Source organism: Hyla sarda, chromosome 10 (assembly GCF_029499605.1).
Source record: "Hyla sarda isolate aHylSar1 chromosome 10, aHylSar1.hap1, whole genome shotgun sequence".
Classification (NCBI taxonomy): Eukaryota; Metazoa; Chordata; class Amphibia; order Anura; family Hylidae; genus Hyla; species Hyla sarda.
This window is the reverse complement of record NC_079198.1, coordinates 96,747,265-96,770,099: the sequence shown is the minus strand read 5'-3', so window position 1 is coordinate 96,770,099 and position 22,835 is coordinate 96,747,265. Positions and strand designations below refer to the sequence as shown.

The window sequence follows — 22,835 nt, the reverse complement described above, 5'->3', positions numbered from 1 at the left end:
GAACATATTGCTGAATAGGTTTACATACTCACAAGTGTGAGTGTTTTATCCACTATATTTATTTCTATCTCTCTATAGATCTATATATATGCCGCCAATACAACCACTGTGCCAATATATACCACTAGCAGTTACACCACCTACCCCCAGACACTGAAGAACCCCCCATGAATTATTATTGTTACTCTTGACTTTAGACCATGACCGGGGCACAAGGGGCTGCACCAGGGCACAAGGGGCTTGGACCCCAAGGATCATAATAGGGGCCTAAATCCATTGGTTTCAAAACTGTGGACCTCCAGATATTGCAAAACTACAACTCCCAACAAGCCTGGGAGTTGTAATTTTGCAAAACCTGGAGGTCCACAGTTTGGAGACCACTGTGGTCCATCATAAAGTCCATCAAACTGCACAGGGTAGCAACCAACCTAAGGTCATCCCTAGATGTCCTTCATGATGCCCACATCACATTGTATATGGCAGAGCAGGTCTACAGGGCCAGTGTCAGGCAGGTGCCACCAGAGCATCTCATGGCCGATGACATCACCTGCACACGACCAACTGCCGTTTACTCTCTGCTGGCGACCGACGTGACTGGACCGAGGTCTACAGACTGAAGGAGAACTGCGGAAATGGCGTCCACTGGACATGGAGAAGATGGCGAGGAGGAGAAGAGGAAGAGCGAGGGGAAGAGGAAGAGGGAAGAGGAAGGCGAGGATGGAGTCAAGAGTAGGAGAGAGGACGATGGAGGATCAGAGGATGAGGAGCCAACACCTGGGATGGCGACCACTGGACATGGAGAGGATGGCGAGGAGGAGAAGAGGAAGAGGGAAGAGGAAAGCAAGGATGGAGTCAAGAGAAGGAGAGGAGACGACGACAGAGGATCGGAGGATGAGGAGCCAACACCTGGGATGGCGTCCACTGGACATGGAGAAGATGGCAAGGAGGAGAAGAAGAAGAAGAAGAGGGAAGAGGAAGGCGACGATGGAGTCAAGAGGAGGAGAGGAGACGAGGATGGAGGATCAGAGGATGAGGAGCCAACACCTGGAATGGTGTCTACTGAACATAAAGAAGATGGCAAGGAGGAGAAGAGGAAGAGCGAAGGCAAGAGGAAGAGGGAAGAGGAAGGCGAGGATGGAGTCAAGAGGAGGAGAGGAGACGAGAATGGAGGATCAGAGGATGAGGAGCCAACACCTGGGAGCAGCCAAGGAACATCGGGTCCCTACCCCAGGCTTTCCATCAGCCGCTACAACCTCCACCAAGTCCTGGGTAGAGGCAACTTCGGCAAAGTAAGTTCTATCTCCATCTTGTTTTCTGTTATCAGCCATTTTAGGCTGCATATGTATTGTGTGGGGGCTTGCAGTGTTGTGGTAAGGTGGGTCTGCTGGTACTTGTAGTCCCACAATAATATGTCCCTAATTTCTAAAGTGGTTATGCAAACCCATATAAGACTCCATGAAGGGCCTACACTTGGTATCAGGTGTGAACGGATCCCTTGGGGCACCTCCATGTACTGTGTCCTGGCAGATGGAAGTTGGGATGCCCAAGATGGTGTGGGTGCAGGAAACCAGACGCAGGGAGAAGAGAAGGTGCAGCGGGGTCTTCTGGAGCAGTGTGTAAAGAGTACATATAGGGGGGATTTATTAAGTTCTGTGCAGAGGAAGAGCGGTGCAGTTGCCCATAGCAAACAATCTAAAAAATAAAAGAAGCAAACTGGTTGCTATGGGAACTGCACTGCTCTTCCTCTACACAGGTCTTCATAATGGGCACGGGAATACTCAATAATAAAAGTAAAATTAATAAAAGTTCCCATGTGCTGATATTATATCGCTGTAAATTGTTCCTCCAATACCGCAGGTAATAAATAATAATGGGGGAGATTTATCAAAACCTGTGGAAAGGAAAGTTGCTGAGTTGCCCATAGCAACCAATCAGGTTGCTTCTTTCATTTTTCAGAGGCCTTGTTAAGAATGTAAGAAGAAAGCTGATTGGTTGCTATGGGCAACTGGACCACTTTGCCTCTGCACAAGTTTTGATAAATCTTCCCCAATATCTCTTCACATGTTATATATATAGGATTCCAAATATAAATCCAATAATAAAGTGCAACAAAAGAGTTTCCCCCTATGGGATTACGGTATTATTATGGTATATATTATGGTACTATTACGGTATATATACATTATTGTCTGGTTTTTCCTTGCCCTATATCTCTGTATGCTCTGTTGTATTTGTTTTTTTTTTGCACATTTTCTTTCTTTTATGCATTACTTAGGGGGCAGATGGTGCTTATTATGTATATTTTACCTTTGTTTTCCTTGGTTGAACCCTTTTGTAGTCCAGTTAAATTGAGCTAACTGGCCTGGTTATTCCTGGGGGTGGACCGAGGAAAACTTGTAGGATCCCCGCACCACTTACTTTGTATGACCCACATGTGCCACATAGGGTTGCCACCATTCTTGCAAGAGAAAAATACCGACCATGCTCATTTGCATCATTAATTATATATGCGTGACATCACATGATACAAATATGTGGGGGGAATTTTGTCCTATTCTGACTCCTATAACTTTTTTATTTCTCCTTTTAAGGGCTTGTATGAGGCTCATTTTTGTGCCCGGGTCTGTAGTTTTTAACAGGATCATTTTTGTTTCGCTGTGACTTTTTGATCGCTTCTTTTTTTTAAATTAAATTCAAAAGTTGCAGTTAGCTACTAACTACAACTCCCAGCATGCCTTGATACAGCCTGCAGCTCAGCAGCTGGCCCAAACAAAAACTACAACTTCCACCATGTTGAACGGTACAGTAGTATATAGTATAGGTCAGTGTTTACCAACCAGGGGTGCCTCCAGCTGTTGCAAAACTACAACTCCAAGCATGCCCATGCAAGAAGTTGTAGTTTTGCAACAGCTGGAGGTGCTCTGGTTTGGAAACACTGGTATAGTATATGGTGCAACATTCCGGAAGTTGGAGGATTGGTTGGATAAATACCGGTCATTGCATTGCCGGTATTTTTAATATTAAAATACTGTCAAGGTGGCCAAAATACCGGCCAGGTGGCAACCCTAGTGACGCATCATCCACGGTGCGACCAGGTGAGGTATCCCCCTGACTCTACAAGGTGTGTCACCGGACCAGGACCAGAATGGGAAAAGCACCCAGTCTTCTGTGGAATAAAGTCCTTGAATTTTGTCCCCTTCAATGCTTCTCTTTTCGTTATCCATACATGCAGTGTTGTGGTAAGGTGGGTCTGCTGGTACTTGTAGTCCCACAATAATATGTCCCTGATGGCTTTAGTGGTTATGCAAACCCATATAAGACTCCTTGAAGGGCCTACACTTGGTATAAGGTGTGAACGGATCCCTTGGGGCACCTCCATGTACTGTGTCCTGGCAGATGGAAGTTGGGATGCCCAAGATGGTGTGGGTGCAGGAAACCAGACCCAGGGAGAATAGAAGGTGCAGCGGGGTCTTCTGGAGCAGTGTGTAAAGAGTACATATAGGGGGGGATTTATTAAGACCTGTGCAGAGGAAGAGCGATGCAGTTGCCCCTAGCAACCAATTTAAAAAGGCCTCTGAAAAATAAAAGAAGCAAACTGGTTGCTATGGGAACTGCACTGCTCTTCCTCTACACAGGTCTTTATAATGGGCACGGGAATACTCAATAATATAAAGTAAATGGATAAAAGTGTGGTGATATTATATCGCTGTAAATTGTTCCTCCAATACCGCAGGTAATAAATAATAATCTCTCTTCACATGTAATATATATAGGATTCCAAATATAAATCCAATCATAAAGTGCAACAAAAGAGTTTCCCCCTATGGGATTACGGTTCTCTATTCATTATTGTCTGGTTTTTCCTTGCCCTATATCTCTGTATGCTCTGTTGTATTTGTTTTTCTTTGCACATTTTCTTTCTTTTATGCATTACTTGGCGGTCAGATGGTGCTTATTATGTATATTTTACCTTTGTTTTCCTTGGTTGAACCCTTTTGTAGTCCAGTTAAATTGGGGTAACTGGCCTGGATATTCCTGGGGGTGGACCGAGGAAAACTTGTAGGATCCCCACACCACTTACTTTATATGACCCACATGTGACACATAGGGTTGCCACCTTTCTTGCAAAAAAAATATATACCAGCCATGCTCATTTGCATGATTAATTATATATGCGTGAGATCACATGATACACATATGCGGGTGGAAATTTTGTCCTATTCTGACCCCTATAACTTTTTTATTTCTCCTTATAATGGCCTGTATGAGGTTCATTTTTTGTGCCCCGGTCTGTAGTTTTTAACAGGACCATTTTTGTTTCCATTTGACTTTTTGATCACTTTTTTTTATTATTAAATTCAAGAGTTGCAGTTAGCTACTAACTAGAACTCCCAGCTTGCCCCCATACAGCCTGGGGCTCAGCAACTGGCCCAAACAAAAACTACAACTCCCAGCATGTTGAACGGTACAGTAGTATATAGTACAAGTCAGTGTTAACCAGCCAGGGGTGCTTCCAGCTGTTGCGAAACTACAACTACCAGCATGCCTGGACAGCCGTTGGCTGTCCGGGCATGCAAGAAGTTGTAGTTTTGCAACAGCTGGAGGTGCTCTGGTTGGAAAACACTGGTATAGTTTATGGTGCAACTTTCCGGGAGTTGGATGCTTGGTTGGATAAATACTGGTCATTGCATTGCCGGTATTTTTAATATAAAAATACCATCAGGGTGGCCAAAATGGCAGCTGTGCTAGTAAAATACCGGAAGGTGGCAACCCTAGTAACACATCATCCACGGTGCAACCAGGTGAGGTATCCACCTGACTCTACAGGTGTGTGACCGGACCAGAATGTGAAAAGCACCCAGTCTTCTGTGGAATAAAGTCCTTGAATTTTGTCCCCTTCAATGCTTCTCTTTTAGTTATCCATACATGGATTTCTATGGATTCAACACAATCTTACAGAAACCTATTTGGACCAGAAGATGAGAACTACATTGATCCCAACCAACTCAAAGACATGTCTATGCATTGTTCAATGCATTCATAGAGTTAGGAGATAAAGTAAGTGAACCCTCTGGGATTCCCTGTATTTATACTATCTAATAAATACCCCCATTGATGCCTCCTGATGATCGATCCTTTCTTGATGAGGATACTATTTTGTTTTCTGGACCCATCATTACTGTAGGGACTTCTGCCACTTTTTAAGACTATTTATCATGTTGTCCCCATGATTTCTGTGAAAACTGCAATACCACATAGTGGACTATTTTTATAGTATTTTTCTATTCATTTTTCTTTGTTCCTCTTGGTACCTAATCTGGGAGCTGTGGGGGTCGCTTCTCGGCCTTCTCGATCAAGTGTAGTATCTGTTCTTATCAGTTTCAGCCGGTGACACGAAGTGCCGGTATTGGGCTGGTGGGGATGGGTGCTGCATGGAGGGGTCAGGCATGGAGGGGTCAGGTGTACCAGAGTGTTCCCGGGCTGGTTCTGAGGAAACAGCTCGACTGCTGCCCCGACGTGACCTGTTTCCTCAGGGTCTTGCCATGAGGCTGAGAGGGTCTAGAGCCGAGGTACTTTAGTGCCTTGGGGAGTGGTGACCCTGAGGTGCTGAAACTCACTGGGAGTATTGGCGCACTGAGTGGAAGCACTGGAACCATAAACTTTTCACCTTGTAGCACTCACCTCTTGATTTCCGGCCTACTGGCTAGGATCAGAAATTTTTTTATAGATCTGGCCGGATGTCTGGACAGCATATCTGCACACATTCACTTATTTATTTCCTTTTTTGTCACTGTGACACTTTTTGCGTGTTGTGTGTCCACAAGATTTTTAGGATGCGGTAGCCTTTCTGGTTGTTCCTCCTAGCGGTCTAGGGGAGGTGTGTGTGGCCATTAGATTCTGCACCTCCTTGCAAAAACCCTGGGTACTCCTGCATCGGCAGGGTACCGACTGTTATCGTCTCTGTGGGTAGATACCTTGGCTAACGCTAAGGGGGATGCAGGGAGCATTTGTGGTTGCTTAATAGCTTCGGCAAAAAGGGACATTGAACCTGCAACCTCGCAGGTACCTTTTGGTCCGGAGGCGAAGGGTAAGGGTTGTTGGGGGGCCTCTCAACTATAGGAGAAGGGCTTGTAATAGACTGCATCCTTTTTGCACATTTTTTTTGTGTAACACGCTTGCACTTTGGGTGATTCGAGAGCATGTTCCCCGGGTCTTAGTAAAAAAAAAAAAAAAAATGCTTCTCTTTTAGTTATCCATGGATATCCATGGATTTCTTTGGTTTCAATACAATCTTACAGAAACCTATTTGGACCGGAAGATGAGAACTACACTGATCCCAACCAACTCAAAGACATGTCTATCCATTGTTCAATGCATTCATAGAGTTAGGCGATAAAGGAAATGAACCCTCTGGAATTCCCTGTATTATTACTATCTAATAAATACCCCCATTGATGCCTCCTGATGATCCATTCTTGTCCTCTTTCTCGATGAGGATACTATTTTGTTTTCTGGACCCATCATTATTGTAGGGACTTCTGCCTATTTTTAAGACTATTTCTCATGTTGGACCCATTAATTCCGTGAAAAGTGCAATACCACATAGTGGACTAATTTTATAGTATTTTTCTATTCATTTTTCTTTGTTCCCCTTGGTACCTAATCTGGGAGCTGTGGAGGTCGGAGCCTAGCTTTACAATCAACATACAACTCCGACAACTACTACATAACCACAGTGCACCGCCTGATATTCAGTGACATTCGCCTAGTGCTATTCCCGCACTCTATTCCCATTCTTCATCCACCTCTATGAATCACTTTCACACTTGGGATCAAGGTTTTTGTCTTTTACACCATTCGTTATTTTTCTTTATGCTACCTTTTTAGATGGTGGATAAGCTGTTCAACATTTCCTAAATTTTGTTTACATTTAATTTTTTTTATCTTTTTAATACACTTTTTAATATTACAATTCGTTACACTTGGCACAAGTTCCCCTCTGTTCTATTCTCATAGATTGTGTTAGCTCTTATGTAATAGCTGTAACATCTACTGTTATATAACTGCATTATAGACAGGTGTACAGAGTATATACCTGATACTCATATGATCTCCTCCCACTTTACACATGTGCACAATGGTCTTTTTCTGCCAATTAAATTGGTAAATATTCATATTATTATGGATGTATGTGCAGTTCGCAAACGCCAACCTGTTTCCCTAATATATTGCATATCCTTATTTGTATTTATTTTGCCTATGCATCCATAAGGCTGTTTGAACATGCGCAACATATACTTATCACTTTTGTACTTATTGAGCCTCAACTAATTAGAGTGCAAACGCATAAATGATTCAAAGTGCTGTCTGAACGTGCGTGTAACATTTCTATCTACTGCTTCTGCGCACCTGAATGGCAGGTCTGATCTCCACTATTAGCCGAATGAATTTAGATTTAATCACATCGCCATCACCATTGGGCACTGAACGCCCCTTTATAGCATTGCATTGGCCGGCTCCATCTTGCGGACTGGATTCCACCAGGATTCCGCCACCAAACCTGCCAGGTATCCAATTGGTGAACAAAACTTACAGCATTTGCAGCTGCAGGAAACTTTGGGAGAGACGATTGTTGCTAAAAAGGGGGATTTACAGGTCATTATAGCTCTTTCTTGCAGTTTTCCTAGGCTGAAGGTTCCTGGGTGCTATCTAACTGACCCACCACTCAGTCCACCCATAAACAGCCCCCCTCCTCCATCTATATCAATGTTTATCAAGCACGTTCCTCAAGACCCCCAAAACTTTTGTTTTCATGATTTCCTTAATCTTCTACAGGTGATATTATTGTGGTGATTCCTGATTCACTGACCATAATTGTATCACCTGTGAAAGACTAAAGGAAATCCAGAAAACATGACTTATTGGGGGTCTTGAGGACCGAGCTTGAGAAACACTGATCAATATCAACCTTATGATGTCTTCTAATGAGCGTCTTCCATTTGTTTTCCACAGGTGGTCCTGGCATCAGTCCCTGGCCAAGACACCTACATGGCCATAAAGATCATCAACAGACGAGAGGACAACGAGGGAACCATCAAGAGAGAGCAGCGGATACTTCTGGCAGCCCGAGACTGTCCATTTCTATGCCACCTTTATGCCGCACATCAGTCTCTGGAGCGCGCATACTTCATCACGGAGTACCTGTCCGGCGGCAGTCTGGAGGATTTGATCAGGATTTGCTGCTACCTGGACATCAACAACATAAGGTTCTACGCAGCAGAGATGGTATGCGGCCTCCAGTTCCTCCATGGACAGAACATCGTCCACAGAGACCTCAAGCCAGAGAACATCATGTTGGATGCAGAAGGCCACATCCGGATCATTGACCTGGGCCTGGCACAAGATGGAGTCACAGCCTCCAGTAAGATTGATGGAGTGACAGGAACATTCTACTACATGGCCCCTGAAGTGCTTCTAGGACAAGAGTATTACACAGCCGTTGACTGGTGGAGCCTTGGGATTGTGTTGTGCAGGATGGCGACAGGACGCTTCCCATTTTTCATCGGCCACAGCAAGCAGAAGGTTTTCAAAGCCATCACCAGAAAGGAGCCAAAACTTCCACCCGGGATGGATGCTGCTATTGAACATCTCATCAGTCAACTTCTGCGCAAGAATCCCGATAAGCGCCTGGGGGTGCGTAGAAACATCCAGAAGCATCCATTCTTTTCCACCATTCGCTGGGAGGAACTGGAAGAGAGGAGAGCCAAGCCACCATGCAAGCCGTTTGGGACAGTTCTGCAAAATCACCATCTGCAGTGGCCGGAGGACACAGAGAACCCCCACCATGGGACCGGATTCAATTATACGTCACCAAGCTGGGCCCAGTAAGAACCTCCTCTTGGGATAACTATCACCACATGTTCTTCACTTATCCATAGGTGGATCTGGACTCTGAGGACACCGCGCCTACTGCTCAGAACCTCTGGCCTCCTGATCCAGGCCTCATGTCTCTGCTGCTGTTACCTCGACTGCTCTAGAACCATCTTTAGAATCTTTAGGCCATACCATGCCATTGTGTTGCTGCCCCAGGCCCTTTACCTGGCATCCTCCAGTCCCGGGCTGGCATCTGACATCACTGCAGCCGGAAGATCCTCTACGCCCCCAGGAGCGGCCTGTGCTTAGATTCCATCTGGTAAGTTCAGGAACAATAGCCGCATGTTGTAATCCTGCGGTGCTGAGTGGCGGATATTATCCCTGAACCCATCCAAGCACAGGCCGGGTAAGTACTGCACTCACCACACACACTACACGATAGGGATAGGCGCACACACATAGACACAGACCACAGATAGGGGACATGTTGGCTCGATCCAGGGATTTATTCTGATCGCCATATTTGGGGTCGGGAAGGAATTTTTCCCCCTGATTTTTGGACAATTGGCTCATTCCTCACAGGGGGTTTTCGCCTTCCTCTGGATCAATATAGCCATAAATAGGTTTAGCATAATAACATCAGACATTGCCCTCTTAGTAACACAACTAATTCAAAAAAACATTTATACATTTATATATATTTTTTTATCTTTATCTTAAAAATGTATTTGACCCAAACATAAACATTAGACTACTAGACTTGCCAATAGACTATTAGAAACATGTATAACTAAAAAATATTTATAATTTAAATTAATTTACCCCCCTTTCTCCAGTTTGGTTCCAGCTTTTGATCCTGGGATTTATTCTGACCGCCATATTTGGGGTCGAGAAGGATTACCCCCCCCACCCCACCCCGGTAATAAGGACAATTGGCTCTTTCCTTACAGGGGGTTTTCGCCTTCCTCTGGATCAACATAGCCATAAATAGGTTTAGCATAATAACATCAGAATTTACCCTCTTAGTAACAAAACTAATTCAAAAAAATTGATAAACAAATATACATTTATATATTTTTTTTATCTTAAAAATGTATTTGACCCAAACATAAACATTAGACTACTAGACTTGCCAATAGACTATTAGAAACATGTATAACTAAAAAATATTTATAATTTAAATTCATTTACCCCCCTTTCTCCGGTTTGGTTCCAGCTTTTGATCCTGGGATTTATTCTGACCGCCATATTTGGGGTCGAGAAGGAATTCCCCCCCCCCCCCCGGTAATAAGGACAATTGGCTCTTTCCTTACAGGGGGTTTTCGCCTTCCTCTGGATCAACACGTCCGAGGACGGTTCAGTACAACAGACCACTAACTTACACATACACATATATAATAGTATAATAGTATCTTGTTTATTATTGTCCCCCCTATCCCTATAAATAAACTCTTTTTTTACCCCCTACATGGTTGTACTTGTCTTTATTTTCACTGGACGTCAATCTAATAAATGTTGTATTGACGCTGCTAGTAGCCTCTCTCCATTCTGACTAATTGATGGGGATCCTGAATGAGGGACCCCCATCTATTACCCATCTTTAATCCCCTAATAGATCGTTTGTAAGATTCTTTTTCTAAACCCAGCAAAAACTTTTATGGTAATATAACAAGCGAGGGTTTGTTACAATTTATCAGTGCAAGTCAGAGTTGGGGTATATTTAGGTCATGGAGAATTGCCTAGAATGAGAACACAGTGGAGGATGCTTCATGGAGTAATAGATCTTTATAGAGAGAAATATGACAGCGCAGCACTCACCCTTAATAGTGGTTTATTCAGATCAAACGGTGCACATGAAGTGATGTGTTTTTGCGTTTTTTCTGGCGTTTTTACCTTTGTGTGGCATTTGCCGTTTTTGGCCACTTTTGCCTATTTTTTTTATTTTTTTTTACAACATAGTTGGGTACCAAAATAGGGATGTAAAAATGTATTTAACTAAATGTTTATTTTTTATAACAACATTTTTATAATTTTTTTTAATAAAGTGTGTGTGTGTGTTTAACTTTTTATTTTTTTTATTTTTTATGTAGTACTACTACTCCCAGCATGGAACACACTGTTCCATGCTGGGAGTAGTGGTACCTGTACTATAGACATATTGCCCCGGGTGTCAGTCTGACACCCGATGTGATCATCCATTATATAGCAGAGAAGCGGAGCGGCTCTATACAGCGCTCACATCTCTGCTCTATTCACATCACTTGCCGTTCATATTTTCCACCCAGAGCTGTGATTGGCTGGATGGTTGCAGCCAATCACAGCTCTGAGGAAAAGATGAATGAATGAGTGGCCGGCCCGGGGTATGGTGCAGAGCTATAGACAGGATGATCACAGTGGGTGTCAGTAGTGACACCCGCTGTGATGTGTCCTTAACTGCAAGTACTACTACTCCCAACATGGAGCACACTCTGCTCCATGCTGGGAGCTGTAGTACCTGCATTAATAGACAGATCACAGCGAGTGTAACTTCTGACACCTGCTGCGATCTGTCTATTAATGCAGGTACTACAGCTCCCAGCATGGAGCAGAGTGTGCTCCACGTTGGGAGTAGTAGTAGTAGGAAAGATCCTCCGGTATAATGTATGGATGCTCTCCTATGGTCCCCTGCACGCCGTATATATACACATTCCGATTTCTCACAGAGAGCTGTGATTGGCTGGAACCATCTGGCCAATCACAGCTCTCTGCAGGAAATATGAATATGTGTATATATACAGCAGTGCAGGGGACCATAGAAGAGCAGCCGCAGCATCTATACATTATACAGGAGGATCGCAATGGGCGATCTGTCAATTAGTACAGGTACTACTACTCCCATCATGGAACAGTGTGTTCCATGCTGGGAATAGTAGTACTACCTAAAAAAAAATGTAAAAAAATTAAGTGAAAAACACACACACACACACTACATTTTTATTATTGTCGGCTACATTTTTACCCGCCCACATAAATTGATCCCTGTTTAAAAATGAATAAACATTTCGTAATAAAAATATAAATTTCGTTAGATACAATTTTTTCCATCACTACTGTTTCTTTTTTATAAAATGTTTTTATGGTACCCTACAAAATTTTAATAAAAAAGGTATCTCCATATTTTTTTGGGATCGCTAAAGTCCAAAAAAGAATATAAACCGCCTGCAAAAACGCAAAATTTAAAACCAATATGGTGTTTTTCTTGGTGTTTTTGCTCTTCCATAGACTTCTATGGGAGGAAAACGCCACAATTTCAGGGCAAAAAACGCCAAACTAGGTTTGGTCGGGCGTTTTGAAAATTCAGCCTCTGAGCCAGAAATTGCTGAAAAACGCCAAAAGGATTAAAAAACCGCCAAACTGAAAAACGCCAAGTGAATCTGGCATTTTGCAGTTTACTATTGACTTGCAGCTAACATCTGGACGTGGCGTTTCACTGAAAAAAACGCCATGCGGGAAAATTGGCATTTTTAATGGCGTTTTTGCAACAAAAAAAAACCTCAGTGGAATTCCAGCCTTATGGAGGCTCCTGTTATGAGAACATCCACACCAGAAGAGTATCAGAGCAACATTCGTGAAGAAGGGAAATTCCCGGTAGAGAAGTGTCCACATGGAAAGATCCCATAGGAATAGTCTACTGGACAAGCAGGATGACAACCAACATGGCCGCCATTACAGTCCCAACCTCAGAGGCTGTCACCCAGCTCTCACACACTCCTGAAAAGTGTTTTTTGCAGTCACGGATTGGACATGCTGCCAAACAGGGCTGGTGCAAGGATTTTTGTCACCCTAGGAAAAAGCTAATTTTGCCGCCCTTGACTCCACCCATTGGCCTGCCACAACTTACTGCTGGGGTGACACAATGTAACAAGCCCCCTTCTCATGTAATTACCTTACTGCTGGGGTGACACACTGTAACAAACCTCCTCCTCATGTAACTGCCTTACTACTGGAGACACACACTTTAACAAACCTCCTCCTCATGTAATTACCTTACTACTGGGGTGACACTGTAGCAAACATCCTCCTCATGTACTCTTCTTATTACTGGGGTGACACTGTAACAAACCTCCTCCTCATGTAATTAGCTCACTACTGTGGAGACACACTGTAACAAATCTCCTCCTCATTTTGCTGGCTGAGCAAGTGGTTTGGATGCTGATTGTCTAACTTTCTTGTGGCTGGCAGATCGGCGCCCCCTATTAAGAGGGCGCTCTAGGTGGCTGCCTATTTTGCCTATAGGGAGAGCCGGCCCTGTTGCCAAAGATAGCCAATCTTTTCCTATGGGAGATTCAGCACCCCATTTTTGAGAGGCAGGAGGGGGCTGCAATTACGAGCAGAGCTACGAGCAGAAACACTGCGATGTGCGATTTGCAGCGCACATGCACACTATACCCGCAAATCGCTGCAGCTCTCGGCCTAGCTCATGGAGCAGGGGGAGCGGCCGCGATGAGTGCGAGTACACCTCGCATGCGCAGCAACTCGCACATCGCAGTGTGTCTGCTCCAAGCAGGCACATGTAAAGCCACCATGCAGTGGTCCTTCAGCATCAGATCTGCAGAATAAAATATGCTGTGGGTCCACTCGTGTGATTGTACCCTAAGTGTTGTAGGAAGAATACCTCTTTAGGGTAGAGTCACACGTATAGCATTGCCAGCGTACTTAAGTGTGCCTCCTTCTGTGCCCGTGTCCTGCTTTGTCTGCTCGTAGAAGTTATCCGCTGCTATGAACAGACACACAGGGATCTGCGAATCAGAGAGCCGCAAAGTCTGTGAGCACAATGCACATGCTCTCACGGACATCGCGGCTCTCTGAGTTGCAGATTACTGTGTGTCTGCTGGACCCACGGGCACGGCAGGGGGCACACTCTAGGGATAGTCAGTAGCACATTCACAATGTCAAATATGCTGCGGATGTGCTATGCTGGACCCTACCCTTAGGCAGAAAGAGCGGAATTCATCAAGCTGTTTAGATTGTTTATTTTTCATGTTAAATTGTCACATAAAGTCACTTCCCCTGAGACTTTTGTGCAACTTTTGCTATAGATCATATCTGAAAGTGAACTACCATCTGCAGTGCTTTAGACTATTTTTATGCAGTGGGCACTGATTCATTATGTGAGACTTTTCTCTGAAAGTCTCATAAAAGTCTCACATAAGTTGCAGAACTGTGATTTACACACAAGCTCACACCATGTCACTTCAGCCCCGGAAAGATGGGAGTAGGAGTCGGTTAATTCATCAAGTGGCATGTGACCTTTGGTGAATTTGGAGCAGGATGGTATATTCTTAGGCAACTTTTAACATCTATGCTACCACATATACTAGTAAAATATTGATGAATGCCCCTCAAAATTCCTGAGATTACACACACAGCGTTGGTGCCCTTAAATGCCTACTGACCCACAGAATAAAGTCAATAGGTAGCAAAATAAGTGTCACGATGCCGGCTGGCAGGTAGTGGATCCTCTGTGCCAGAGAGGGATTGGCGTGGACCGTGCTAGTGGACCGGTTCTAAGCCACTACTGGTTTTCACCAGAGCCCGCCGCAAAGCGGGATGGTCTTGCTGCGGCGGTAGTGACCAGGTCGTATCCACTAGCAACGGCTCACCTCTCTGGCTGCTGAAGATAGGCGCGGTACAAGGGAGTAGGCAAAAGCAAGGTCGGACGTAGCAGAAGGTCGGGGCAGGCAGCAAGGATCGTAGTCAGGGGCAACGGCAGAAGGTCTGGAAACACAGGCAAGGAACACACAAGGAACGCTTTCACTGGCACTAAGGCAACAAGATCCGGCAAGGGAGTGCAGGGGAAGTGAGGTGATATAGGGAAGTGCACAGGTGAACACACTGATTGGAACCACTGCGCCAATCAGCGGCGCAGTGGCCCTTTAAATCGCAGAGACCCGGCGCGCGCGCGCCCTAGGGAGCGGGGCCGCGCGCGCCGGGACAGAACAGACGGAGAGCGAGTCAGGTAGGGGAGCCGGGGTGCGCATCGCAAGCGGGCGCTACCCGCATCGCGAATCGCATCCCGGCTGGCAGCGGAATCGCAGTGCCCCGGGTCAGAGGACGTGACCGGAGCGCTGCCGCGGGGAGAGTGAAGCGAGCGCTCCGGGGAGGAGCGGGGACCCGGAGCGCTCGGCGTAACAGTACCCCCCCCCCCTTGGGTCTCCCCCTCTTCTTAGAGCCTGAGAACCTGAGGAGCAGACTTTTGTCTAGGATGTTGTCCTCAGGTTCCCAGGATCTATCTTCAGGACCACAACCCTCCCAGTCCACTAAAAAAAAATTTTTCCCTCTGACCTTTTTGGCAGCTAAAATTTCTTTGACCGAGAAGATGTCCGAGGAGCCGGAAACAGGAGTGGGAGGAACAGATTTGGGAGAAAAACGGTTGAGGATGAGTGGTTTGAGAAGAGAGACGTGAAAGGCATTAGGGATACGAAGAGAGGGAGGAAGAAGAAGTTTATAAGAGACAGGATTAATTTGACACAAAATTTTGAAAGGACCAAGATAGCGTGGTCCCAACTTGTAGCTAGGGACACGGAAGCGGACATATTTAGCGGAGAGCCATACCTTGTCTCCAGGGGAAAAAACGGGGGGAGCTCTTCTTTTCTTATCCGCGAACTTCTTCATGCGTGATGAAGCCTGTAAGAGAGAATTTTGGGTCTCTCTCCATATGATGGAAAGGTCACGAGAAATTTCATCCACAGCGGGCAGACCAGAGGGCAAGGGAGTAGGGAGGGGGGGAAGAGGGTGACGGCCGTACACCACGAAAAATGGGGATTTGGAGGAAGACTCAGAGACCCTGAAGTTATACGAGAATTCGGCCCATGGGAGGAGATCTGCCCAGTCATCCTGGCGGGAGGAAACAAAATGTCGCAAATAATCACCCAAGATCTGGTTAATCCTTTCTACTTGTCCATTGGACTGGGGATGATATGCAGAAGAAAAATTTAATTTAATCTTGAGTTGTTTACAGAGAGCCCTCCAGAATTTAGACACGAATTGGACGCCTCTATCCGAGACAATCTGCGTAGGCAACCCGTGAAGACGAAAAATGTGTACAAAAAATTGTTTAGCCAACTGAGGCGCAGAAGGAAGACCAGGAAGAGGGATGAAATGTGCCATTTTGGAGAATCGATCAACGACCACCCAAATAACAGTGTTGCCACGGGAAGGGGGTAAATCAGTAATAAAATCCATACCAATCAGAGACCAAGGCTGTTCGGGGACAGGCAGAGGATGAAGAAAACCAGCGGGCTTCTGGCGAGGAGTCTTATCCCGGGCACAGATAGTGCAGGCTCGCACAAAGTCCACAACATCCGTCTCCAGAGTCGGCCACCAATAGAAGCGGGAGATGAGTTGCACAGATTTCTTGATACCCGCATGACCTGCGAGATGGGAGGAGTGACCCCATTTGAGGATTCCGAGGCGTTGGCGAGGAGAAACAAAGGTCTTTCCTGGAGGAGTCTGTCTGATGGAGGCAGGAGAAGTGGAGATCAGGCAGTCAGGTGGAATGATGTGTTGCGGAGAGAGTTCAACTTCTGAGGCATCCGAGGAACGAGAGAGAGCATCGGCCCTAATGTTCTTATCGGCAGGACGAAAGTGAATCTCAAAATTAAATCGGGCAAAGAACAGAGACCACCGGGCCTGGCGAGGATTCAGCCGTTGGGCAGACTGGAGGTAGGAGAGGTTCTTGTGGTCGGTGTAGATAATAACAGGAGAACTTGATCCCTCCAGCAGATGCCTCCATTCCTCAAGTGCTAATTTAATGGCTAGAAGCTCTCGATCCCCGATGGAGTAGTTCCTCTCCGCTGGAGAGAAGGTACTAGAGAAAAAACCACAAGTGACAGCATGCCCGGAAGAATTTTTTTGTAGAAGAACAGCTCCAGCTCCCACTGAGGAGGCATCAACCTCCAATAGGAAGGGTTTGGAAGGGTCAGGTCTGGAGAGGACGGGAGCCGAAGAAAAGGCAGACTTGAGTCGTTTAAAGGCGTCTTCTGCTTGAGGGGGCCAGGACTTGGGATCAGCATTTTTTTTGGTTAAAGCCACGATAGGAGCCACAATGGTAGAAAAATGTGGAATAAATTGCCTGTAATAATTGGCGAACCCCAAAAAGCGTTGGATAGCACGGAGTCCGGAGGGGCGTGGCCAATCTAAGACGGCAGAGAGTTTGTCTGGATCCATCTGTAGTCCCTGGCCAGAGACCAAATATCCTAGAAAAGGAAGAGATTGGCATTCAAACAGACATTTCTCAATTTTGGCATAGAGTTGGTTGTCACGAAGTCTCTTAAGAACCATACGGACATGCTGGCGGTGTTCTTCTAGATTGGCGGAAAAAATTAGGATATCGTCCAGATATACAACAACACAGGAGTATAACAGATCACGAAAAATTTCATTGACAAAGTCTTGGAAGACGGCAGGAGCGTTGCACAGTCCAAAGGGCATGACCAGATACTCAAAGTGTCCATCTCTGGTGTTAAATGCCGTTTTCCACTCGTCCCCCTCTCTGATGCGGATGAGGTTATAGGCGCCTCTTAAGTCCAATTTAGTGAAGATGTGGGCACCTTGGAGGCGATCAAAGAGTTCAGAGATGAGGGGTAAGGGGTAGCGGTTCTTAACCGTGATTTTATTAAGACCGCGGTAGTCAATGCATGGACGTAGGGAGCCATCTTTTTTGGACACAAAGAAAAATCCGGCTCCGGCAGGAGAGGAGGATTTACGGATAAAGCCCTTTTTTAGATTCTCCTGGACGTATTCGGACATGGCAAGAGTCTCTGGGGCAGAGAGAGGATAAATTCTGCCCCGGGGTGGAGTAGTGCCCGGGAGGAGGTCGATAGGGCAATCATAAGGCCTGTGAGGAGGTAGAGTCTCAGCTTGTTTTTTGCAGAAAACATCCGCGAAGTCCATATAGGCCTTAGGGAGACCGGTTACTGGAGGAACCACAGAGTTACGGCAAGGGTTACTGGGAACCGGTTTTAGACAGTTCTTGGAACAAGAGGACCCCCAACTCTTGATCTCCCCAGTGGACCAATCCAGGGTAGGGGAATGAAGTTGAAGCCAGGGAAGTCCAAGGAGAATCTCCGAGGTGCAATTGGGGAGGACCAAAAGTTCAATCCTCTCATGATGAGATCCGATGCTCATAAGAAGGGGCTCCGTGCGGAAACGTATGGTACAGTCCAATCTTTCATTATTTACACAATTGATGTAGAGGGGTCTGGCGAGACTGGTCACCGGGATGTTGAACCTGTTGACGAGAGAGGCCAAAATAAAATTTCCTGCAGATCCAGAGTCCAAGAAGGCCACTGTAGAGAAGGAGAAGGCAGAGGCAGACATCCGCACAGGCACAGTAAGACGTGGAGAAGCAGAGTAGACATCAAGGACTGTCTCATCTTTGTGCGGAGTCAGCGTACGTCTTTCCAGGCGGGGAGGACGGATAGGACAATCTCTCAGGAAGTGTTCGGTACTAGCACAGTACAGGCAGAGGTTCTCCATACGGCGTCGTGTCCTCTCTTGAGGTGTCAGGCGAGACCGGTCGACCTGCATAGCCTCCACGGCGGGAGGCACAGGAACAGATTGCAGGGGACCAGAGGAGAGAGGAGCCGAGGAGAAGAAACGCCTCGTGCGAACAGAGTCCATATCTTGGCGGAGTTCCTGACGCCTTTCGGAAAAACGCATGTCAATGCGAGTGGCTAGGTGAATAAGTTCATGTAGATTAGCAGGAATTTCTCGTGCGGCCAGAACATCTTTAATGTTGCTGGATAGGCCTTTTTTGAAGGTCGCGCAGAGGGCCTCATTATTCCAGGACAATTCTGAAGCAAGAGTACGGAATTGTACGGCATACTCGCCAACGGAAGAATTACCCTGGACCAGGTTCAACAGGGCAGTCTCAGCAGAAGAGGCTCGGGCAGGTTCCTCAAAGACACTTCGGATTTCCGAGAAGAAGGAGTGTACAGAGGCAGTGACGGGGTCATTGCGGTCCCAGAGCGGTGTGGCCCATGACAGGGCTTTTCCGGACAGAAGGCTGACTACGAAAGCCACCTTAGACCTTTCAGTGGGAAACAGGTCCGACATCATCTCCAGATGCAGGGAACATTGGGAGAGAAAGCCACGGCAAAACTTAGAGTCCCCATCAAATTTATCCGGCAAGGATAAGCGTATCCCAGGAGCAGCCACTCGCTGCGGAGGAGGTGCAGGAGCTGGCGGAGGAGATGACTGCTGAAGCTGTGGTAGTAACTGTTGTAGCATAACGGTCAGTTGAGACAGCTGTTGGCCTTGTTGCGCTATCTGTTGTGACTGCTGGGCGACCACCGTGGTGAGGTCAGCGACAACTGGCAGAGGAACTTCAGCGGGATCCATGGCCGGATCTACTGTCACGATGCCGGCTGGCAGGTAGTGGATCCTCTGTGCCAGAGAGGGATTGGCGTGGACCGTGCTAGTGGACCGGTTCTAAGCCACTACTGGTTTTCACCAGAGCCCGCCGCAAAGCGGGATGGTCTTGCTGCGGCGGTAGTGACCAGGTCGTATCCACTAGCAACGGCTCACCTCTCTGGCTGCTGAAGATAGGCGCGGTACAAGGGAGTAGGCAAAAGCAAGGTCGGACGTAGCAGAAGGTCGGGGCAGGCAGCAAGGATCGTAGTCAGGGGCAACGGCAGAAGGTCTGGAAACACAGGCAAGGAACACACAAGGAACGCTTTCACTGGCACTAAGGCAACAAGATCCGGCAAGGGAGTGCAGGGGAAGTGAGGTGATATAGGGAAGTGCACAGGTGAACACACTGATTGGAACCACTGCGCCAATCAGCGGCGCAGTGGCCCTTTAAATCGCAGAGACCCGGCGCGCGCGCGCCCTAGGGAGCGGGGCCGCGCGCGCCGGGACAGAACAGACGGAGAGCGAGTCAGGTAGGGGAGCCGGGGTGCGCATCGCGAGCGGGCGCTACCCGCATCGCGAATCGCATCCCGGCTGGCAGCGGAATCGCAGCGCCCCGGGTCAGAGGACGTGACCGGAGCGCTGCCGCGGGGAGAGTGAAGCGAGCGCTCCGGGGAGGAGCGGGGACCCGGAGCGCTCGGCGTAACAATAAGCACGTCTGAACAGACTGCTTCTCCAAAAATGCAGCATTCTCTAAGCTTATACATAATTGTTTTCACCCAGTTTGTTTCCCCCATTGCATTTATAAAAAAAACAAAAAAAAAACAAAACAAGATGGATAAATGTGAGCTCTAATTGGCTGTGTTGTGATTCCACCATATCACTGGTGTTTTCTTTATTACTATTTCCTGATGGAGTTCCCTCCCTCTATTATTAAGGTGTCCTGGTGTCAGAGACTGACTGAGGGTACAGGGAGAGTGAGCCCTAAACTGACTCTAAAACTTCTCTCCCTAAACAATGGATCGACAACTGGGTGTCGGTTATTTCCTGCACTAAAGTGCAGTGGCGTAAAAACACATACTATACATAGTTGGTCACGGACCAGAACAGAAACAGAAAACTACTGGACAACCAGATGTACCAGACAGAATACAAACACTAACAGGGCAGAATATAAACTCACAAACAGAGCAGAATATAGTGATTTAACAAACAGTTCATAAACCGGATATCAGATAAACAGCAGACATAATAAAATGAACAAGACTAGGCAAAATATGAGTATACAGCAAAATCCAGGAGATGAAGGGGATAAACAGAAGAACTGAGAGCAAAACACTAAACTGAACGGGTAAGTTACTAAAGTACTATCACAATCAGGTACAAGTACAAAAGGACAAAGATCAGATCAACCAAACAGGATATAAATATAGGACACCGTTCACACTGGGACACAGAACAAAAAAACTGGACTCCCCACTCCACTATAGGAGTAGCCATTAATAATAAAGCAAAATAGGCTACTGGCCAGTGGACACACTCCCCCGTGTGGACAAAATGCTGACCCAGTAGGAAAACAGAAATATTATACATGAAACACTAGACTAGAACTGGATGAGTCTGAATAGATTCCAGAACAGGTAACAAGCAAGACTTAGCCATAGTGTGAACACCGACAAAGCTGAACAGACATAATCCTAAAACAGACTAAAGTAACACAGACTAAAATACAAGGAGCATGCTATATAACCATGGCTAAAAACCCAGATAAAATGACAAGATAAATACAAGGTAAATGCTCAAGCAGACATAGTCAGAATATAGCACAAACAGACATAGTAGTATTGCACTCAATAACCAGCACCAGAATGCAGGAGAACTCTGGCTAAATAACTCCTCTCGAGTTCTCATTCACTCAGAGCATTAACTATTCCCTATCCAGGTGGAATAGCAAACTGCTCTGAACAAACTAGTGTGTGAATACACACCTAAACAGAAAAATACAAAAACAAATAAACGGACATTATACCTGGCACAGGGGGGATCGGAGAGTGTGTCAGATTGAGAAGGTACAGGGAATAAATGTGTATAATGCTCTCTAATAAAAGTTGGAATCACCCCCTTTTCCCATTTTATAGATAAATTAATGTAAACAAAAATAAACATATGTGTTATCAGAAACTATGAACATGATTGATCTGGTTGAACTTGATGGACGTATGTCTTTTTTCAACCGTACTAACTATGTAACATATAAGGGGAGATTTATCAAAAGCTTTCTAAAGGAAAAGTTGCTGAGTTGCCCACAGCAACCAATCAGATCGCTTCTTTCATTTTTCACAGGCCTTTTCAGAAATGAAAGAAGCGATCTGATTCGTTGCTATGGGCAACTCAGCAACTTTTCCTCTGAACAGGTTTTGATAAATCTCCATATCCTCATAACGTTAATTAAACCACACGGCCAACGATGTAAAGTAAAAAAAAAAAAAAAAGATACCAGAGTCCAGAATTGTGTATTTTTGGTCACTTTGTATACCAGAAAAAAAATTCTAAATTTCTTTATTTAGGCGTAATTTAGAAAAATTTCCCCTCGCATATGTATTGTATCTAATATCACTTCCTGACATGTCACGCACATATAAAAATTACACAAATTAGTGGCAACACTAGTTATTATAAGTGAATGCGTTGAAATGAATGGCACCCGCTGCGCTACGATACAGTATATGTCGGCATCCTGTTTTTGGTGGGATGCCGACCAATGCTTCTGACGGACTTCCAAAACGCACCTAGCCCTATTGGTGTATAGCAGCTGTGTAATCTCTAAGATCATGACCGAAGGCGGTATAGTCTGCAAAAAAACAATGGGAATACATGTTTTAGTGTGTGACATAATTGTGATCAGATTCACCTAGACCCCATGTGTATTGGGCGGTGTTCACACACTAAATTTACCTACATGGACGGAAGTCCTGAAACACCAACACATTACACCTTCAGGACCTTCTACATCCATAGAAATTAAAGGGGTATTTTATGATTTATTTGTGGATGTGTGATGCTTCATTGTTACCCCAGGCCAGTGTTTCCCAACCAGGGTGCCTCTATCTTTTGCAAAACTACAACTCCCTGCATGCCCAGACAGCCTTCGGCTGTTCGGACACGCTGAAAGTTGTAGTTTTGGATTAGCTGAAGGCATCCTGATTGGAAAACACTATCCCAGGAAGAATGGCAGCAGGAAGTTCCAGATAACTATTAATACTGGGATAAACCCTTTAAGGTTGTATCTTTTAATGTTTCCGTGTTCTACACCAGCAGCAGTCACCGGTCACCACCACCTAGAGTGTAATGGAACCATCAAAATTACTGTGTCTTCTAATGTGAACATATCCAGAGCCCCTTAGAGGATCTTCCAAATACAGTGTCACTAAGGGAGTCATCCAAATGCAGTGTCACTATGGGAGTCATCCATATACAGTGTCACTAAGAGAGTCCTCCATATACAGTGCAAGCAAGAAAGCACCTTATATACAGTGCCACCAACCTATATGTCACACCTGGAGGATCCT

The 22,835-nt window shown here is 45.7% G+C and overlaps 2 protein-coding genes across 3 annotated transcripts in view; one reads left to right on the top strand and one right to left on the bottom strand.

The window, feature by feature from the left end:
- Positions 1-5,058, bottom strand: part of PERM1 (PPARGC1 and ESRR induced regulator, muscle 1) — a 46,696-nt gene extending 41,638 nt beyond the window's left edge. For both annotated transcript variants that reach the window (XM_056543147.1, XM_056543148.1), the window contains exon 1: positions 2,308-5,058. The gene's annotated coding sequence lies outside the window, so the exon portion shown is untranslated. The remainder of the gene's footprint in view (positions 1-2,307) is intronic.
- LOC130293902 (protein kinase C theta type-like) lies at positions 547-10,335 on the top strand. The gene is made up of 2 exons (XM_056543145.1): positions 547-1,289; positions 8,014-10,335. The coding sequence occupies exons 1-2, from the start codon at positions 633-635 to the stop codon at positions 8,887-8,889; spliced, it is 1,533 nt and encodes a 510-aa protein (XP_056399120.1). The 5' UTR covers positions 547-632; the 3' UTR covers positions 8,890-10,335.
- Positions 10,336-22,835: the final 12,500 nt, after the last annotated feature.